This window comes from Phocoena sinus, chromosome 11 (assembly GCF_008692025.1).
Source record: "Phocoena sinus isolate mPhoSin1 chromosome 11, mPhoSin1.pri, whole genome shotgun sequence".
Lineage (NCBI taxonomy): Eukaryota > Metazoa > Chordata > Mammalia > Artiodactyla > Phocoenidae > Phocoena > Phocoena sinus.
Window position 1 is genome coordinate 82,972,948 of NC_045773.1, and position 6,000 is coordinate 82,978,947.

At 40.8% G+C, this 6,000-nt stretch overlaps 1 protein-coding gene across 1 annotated transcript; it reads left to right on the forward strand.

The window, feature by feature from the left end:
• Positions 1-560: 560 nt before the first annotated feature.
• On the forward strand, positions 561-1,042 carry LOC116762433 (histone H4). Its single transcript, XM_032649353.1, has one exon. The coding sequence runs from the start codon at positions 610-612 to the stop codon at positions 919-921; it is 312 nt and encodes a 103-aa protein (XP_032505244.1). The 5' UTR covers positions 561-609; the 3' UTR covers positions 922-1,042.
• The last annotated feature ends 4,958 nt before the right edge of the window (positions 1,043-6,000 follow it).

Sequence of the window (6,000 nt, forward strand, 5' to 3'; positions counted from 1 at the left end):
TATCACTTTGGGATATACATATTTATAAATCTCCAATGTAGCGCTCAGTGATTTTTAACCTGACTTGACCTCTTAAACGTGTAACCTTCTTATATTTTTAGTTCCCTCTATGGGGTCATCCAGCCTGCATACCAAAGAGCTCTGCTTAGTTAACCAAACATAAATGGACAAAACTAATGGAAGCTTAAACAATAAAGATATGATTTATTTAAAACCGTATTTAAAGCATTTTATAAGGGACAACAGCGTGTACTAACTGATTATTTCATATTTTGGAAAGACTGAAGAACAAGTATCAGGCTTCTTTGTGGAAAGTGTATGATCTGTTGCCCCACTTAACGGCTGCCCGTATTGTACGGATGCACAAACACACGTACCCATATATAGGAGCATTTATTAAATCCCAACTCCAGGATCCACAGTCGCTTCAGGCGCCCCTCATAGTTGCCACAGCTCTGAGCAAGGGACAAATAAGCGAAGGGTGGGAACTGAATGTGGTCACCGCCCCTGCTCTTGCAGTTTTCAAACAGGTCCGTCACATTACTATAAAACTCCTAAGTGGCGCTGTGGAGATCACTTCGCTGCGGCTGTGATCGCTGTACTTTCGGGATGTCTGGGCGCGGTAAAGGTGGAAAGGGGCTGGGGAAGGGTGGCGCCAAGCGCCACCGCAAAGTTCTGCGAGATAATATCCAGGGCATCACTAAGCCTGCTATCCGTCGCTTAGCCCGACGCGGTGGCGTCAAGCGTATCTCTGGTCTTATCTACGAGGAGACCCGTGGGGTGTTGAAAGTGTTTCTGGAGAACGTGATCCGGGACGCTGTAACCTACACCGAGCACGCCAAGCGCAAGACTGTCACCGCCATGGACGTGGTCTACGCGCTCAAGCGGCAGGGCCGCACTCTTTATGGCTTTGGTGGCTGAACTCCTGTTTGCCATCTCCCTGAGCCTACTAAAACCAAAGGCCCTTTTCAGGGCCACCTATTCTTTCACTCAAAAAGAGTTTTGCGCTTTCTGTTCTAATATTTTAAGATGTTTGGGTCAAGTACTGTTTACAATCTGTAGATTTAAGGTGATTTTATCTGATTTTTTTTTTGTATGTTTCAGGTAGGTCGCTAAAGCTGGTCCATAACCTCAGGTCGAACTGTATATTCGATGTATTTAGTGTGCTTATAGCTAGGAGACCAACAGGACAGTAAACTGCAGATGACATTTTGCACAACTGTCAGTGAAAAAAGGTGGAGAACATCACAGAAGAGGTAAGAGGTAAACCCTGATGCTAGGAAAATGGGACGTAGACACTTCTGTGGGCTGAAGACATTAAAACAGTCTGCCTTCTTGGATATCACATGATAAATGGTGGAGGAGAAAGGGGGATGATCAATCAACATAAAATATGTCGAAGGCAGTCAAGTTCTACCAGAGAAACAATAAGAGTACTTGGAAATTAACATTGTGAATCAACTATACTTAAGTAAAATAAAAGAGTACTTGGGGTTTCTTCTTGTTTAAAAGTGGAATGCAGACAGGACAACTTGTCTCTGCTTCTCTGAGCTGTCTTCCCATGTCCAAAGCTACTGGTTTCTCAATCCAAAAGAAGCTTTTATTAAGGTTGATATAAATGCTTGATATAAATATACAGGTTTATGTTTACCAACTTATGTTGATTCTTTATCTTGAATATTCTTAGACTTGATTACAAGCACATTTACCTTAAATTATAGATGAGAGTTGCATAACATGTATCCTGACAAAAAGTGCTGGACTGGGCCTTTCAAATCCAGGTCTTCCTGAGTCAAATCCCACCTTGTTCTCTACACATCAGGAAATGAGGCAAAATGAGCAGTTCTCAAGTGGGTTACCCATTTCCTTTTCTTACCTACTGTAAACTTTCTACAGTCTCAGGATTGTCAGCATGCCACTGTATTCTCTGGTGTCCTCAGAATGGGCTTTATTCTGTGAAAACATCTCTGTTTATTGTGATACAACTGGTATTTCTTTCCAGTGAAAGTGGTTCATTGTATTATAATAAGGTATAGCTGGACAGGTGGCTCCCTAGTGTGAGATAACTTTGCTGGCTTGTCCGGGAGCAGACGGGAGTATGTGACTAAGTGCTCTTTTTGGAGTGTAAGTAGAAGACACTCCCAGGCTTTAAAACCTTTCCTCTTCCTGCCAGCTATGAAGGTGCTGATCTTGTTTGACCCAGCAGAGACCATCAGGCTCTAGGGGTGGCAGAACAATGACTTGTAAGGAACAAGAGTTCCTGATTGATCAGGAGGGGCAGAGCTGCCTCACAGAGCTGGACTAATCATAGTGTATCTGTTCCATGAACAGGACTGTCTTTAAGCTAACTTATTTTTGAGTCTCTGTTACAGCAACTTAACTTTATCATACCAAATACGGTTTTCTCAACTTATTTACCAGTATGACTGTCCTTCCATTGGCCAGAAAGCTCTTTCAAAGAAAGCTAATGCCAAGTGAGCCTCTCTCCTTGACATCTCTTCCACTGTGTTCCATGCTAGACAGAACACAGAATAGGGGCTCATTACATGTTAGAGACGGGTGGGTGGGCTATCCATATGTCTTAAGCAGTTGTAATCTGGATATTTCAGAGTACTGTTTCCCCGAGGAGAGTAGTTCTTAACAACATGTGGATCAGAAGCTCCTTTGAGAAACTGGTAAAAAGTACACATATTGGACATAGATAGATATTTCATGGGGCTCATAAAAGGAATTCCCAGAGCTCCATGGATTCCTGTCAACAGCTTGGAGTCTAGGATTTTAGAGTCTGAGGTGTAAAGATCCAAAATTTAAGGCTAGAGAGGAAAGGACAGACAAAATGCATAAAGAACACATTGAAAAAGAGTAAATTTGTCACCATTTATTCACTATGTGCAATAGACCTATATATTCTCGAGAAGTTAGATCAGGTCTTAACACTTCATAACTCAGAATGCAAGATAGCCCATTTGGAAAAATTTTGATTCTCAGAGGCCTGAAGGCCCAAAATGACTGTATCTCATGAGATTTAAAAGTAAATTAAAACAGTGGGGTGTTTATTTTTTAGCCTGATTAAGGAGGAAGTCCATGAATTTCTTCTTAAGGCCCTTTGAACTTGTCTTCCATTGCTAGTCTTGATAAATATATTCAACAGGGTCTATGTCATCGAATAAATCATTTATTAAGTTTACAAGAAACATTCCCAATACCCCTTTTCAGAGATAAAAAGGAGCTGGAAAGCTTGTACAGAGGGATGCTTATTCTTTGTCTCTGTGTCTTAACCAACCGCTCTATGCCTCTGTTTCCTCATAAATGGAGATAAGAGTAGTTCCTATCTTACATGTTTGGGGGTGAATAACATTAAATATTTGTTAAGCATTTTGGCCAGTGCATGGCACATGGTTAATGCTCCATGTTTGGGCTATTATTGCTATTATAAGCATTCTTATTTCTCATGACATTCCTCAGAGGTCCAGAGAAAAAGAAAGTGGCATTTTGAACCATGAAGACATACACTTGAAGTCTTGAATTACCATTTTCTGTCTTTGTGGTCTGTGGTAAATTACTAACCACTGTTCCCTTATCTGTAATGTAGGCGAAATTTCGTATTTTCGTGAGGACTGAGTGAAAACATAGGATTATGTGTTTATGCATATGTTTAACAAATATAGTTTACATATATTCTTAAGAAGTTGCAAGTGCATTAATGGAAGTTCTTTTGGATGTAAACATAAAAAAAAAACAATTCCAGATTATTTAAACAAAAAAAAATTCTCTTGAAAGTTAAGTTTGCTGACCACACTTAAGCAATTAGTGAATACTCGGTCCTATCTTTTTCTTCAGTTCCTTTTCCTAATTTCTAGGAAAACAAATCTGATTGATCCAGCTGGGCAGATGCCTGCATCGATCAAATATGATGGCCCAAGACAGAGGGTAAAAACATAATGGCCACACATGGCGCTCAGCCCTGAGTGGAGCTGTTCCTAGGAAAGAAGTAATAATTGAGTACTGAAGTTGTCCCAGATGGTGTCTGGGCCGCCCTTCAGTCCCATAACCCGAGTTCCCAGGGATCTCTATTAACTATACCCAAAGCTCATGTTTGTTCTTAGCCTTCTAGACATCACACCAACTTGGTCATGTCCTCCTTGGTGAAATACATTATTTTCTTGACTTTTTTGACTCCGCTCTCCTGATTTTCTCCCAAACTCACTTGTCACTCTTTAGAATCTTTTGCTGTCTCTTTTTCTCTAAAGTTTGGAATGCCTCCAGGATAAACTCACTTCTTTATCCTTCATCTATGGGTAATCTCCAATCTCATGCCATGCTGACATTAAAATATCTATTTCCAAAATTTTCAAAAATTTCTATGTCCAGTCCCCATTTGCCTTTGAATTCCAAACTCACATATACAACTACTCACTTGATATCTGCAATGGAGTTGCTAAGGGGATTTAAAAATTGTCATGTTCCAGTCTCAGAAAACTCATCCTCTCCTAGAATTCTTGATTATCCAAGAACTTTATTAGCACTGCAGGGCAGTAGATAAGCACAGAACCTCTGGAGCCACACTGCCTTGGGTCTAACACCAGCCCCACACTTTGCTCAATTAAAAGGAGAGAAAAGTTGCATCTAGATAATGTGTATGTTGAGCAGATGAAGTGAGTTTATGTTTCTAAAGAGCTTGGCATAGTTTCCTAAACATATAAAGGGTTCAACAAATGTTAGCTACTTGATTCTTCACCCATAAAACCTAACTCTTCAATAAATCCTTTTGACTTTCTCCTCCTAAATCTAATTCTAATAATTTCACCAGAATTATTGCAATAAGCTTTCAGTTTTATTCCCTGCTTCTTTCTACTTTTAATCCCATAAAATTCATTCTCCCCATAGTGGCTAGAGTTATTAAAAATTCTAAGAGCTTCCCATGACACAATAAGAATCTGGGTGCCCTTTTGGCCTGTAAGGTCCAATATGTTCAGGTACCTGTTTAATCCCCAGCCTCATTTTTACCCCTTTACCTTACTAATCTCCTAGCATACAGACCTTATATTCCTTGAGCACAAACTCCTCCCTGCCTTGGCCTGGAACTTTTATTCCCTGGGTTGTGGGTTCCCTTATCTAAAGCATCACGTAGTTACTATCACAGCACGTGGTTTTATTTCAAATAATTTCACAGGCCTCAGAACTTCTATTTGAAATATCTTGCTGAGTTATCAACGTGTTGATTATCTCTCTCCTCCCACTTGGATATCAGCCCCAGAAGATCAGCCTGTCTGTCTCACCGCTGTAACTAAGGCCTCTCACAGAGGAAATCCAATCAATATTTGACAAAATACTGAATGGAATCCCTTCTCTACTGCCATTAGAGACACCTTCCTAACACTGGAGCCAATTATGTCAGTCCCTGCTCAGAAGCTTTCTATAAATTTTTGTCGTCTCCAAAATAAATTTAAACTTCATTGTTTGACATCTACACCCTTCACCTTCTTCTATCATACACTTATCTTTGCCACCAGGAAGCTCATGTGGGCAGGGGCTTTGGTAGCTTGTTCTTCACCATATATTAGATGTTCTCAAAGCCTCCTACCAAATAAGCAGCACTGTGTCTGCTGGGCACTTTTTAGTAAGCCGACTTCTCAGATCTCCCCCAGAGCTAATGAAACAGAAACTTGGGAATGGGACCAGCAATCTGTCCTTTAACAAGCCCTCTGGGTGATTCTGATGCACACTCAAGTGCTTTATGTCCTCAGTACCTAATTTAGTGCTTGGCACTTGAATATGAATGAACTTGGTGGGTGCTCCTTCTGTCTGTCTAGAAGGCCCTTACATCAGGCAGTGCAAGTGCCTTGCCAAAAGTCATTTGCCCTCTTCCTTTCTAATATAGACTCAATTTTGTTGAGGTGTCCCTTTCCTCCCTGCCTTGTGCTCCAGGGAAGGCAGAGTCCCTCTCTTAGCCTCAGGAATGGGGTTCTGATTCAACCACATCAATCCTAAGGGTCCCAT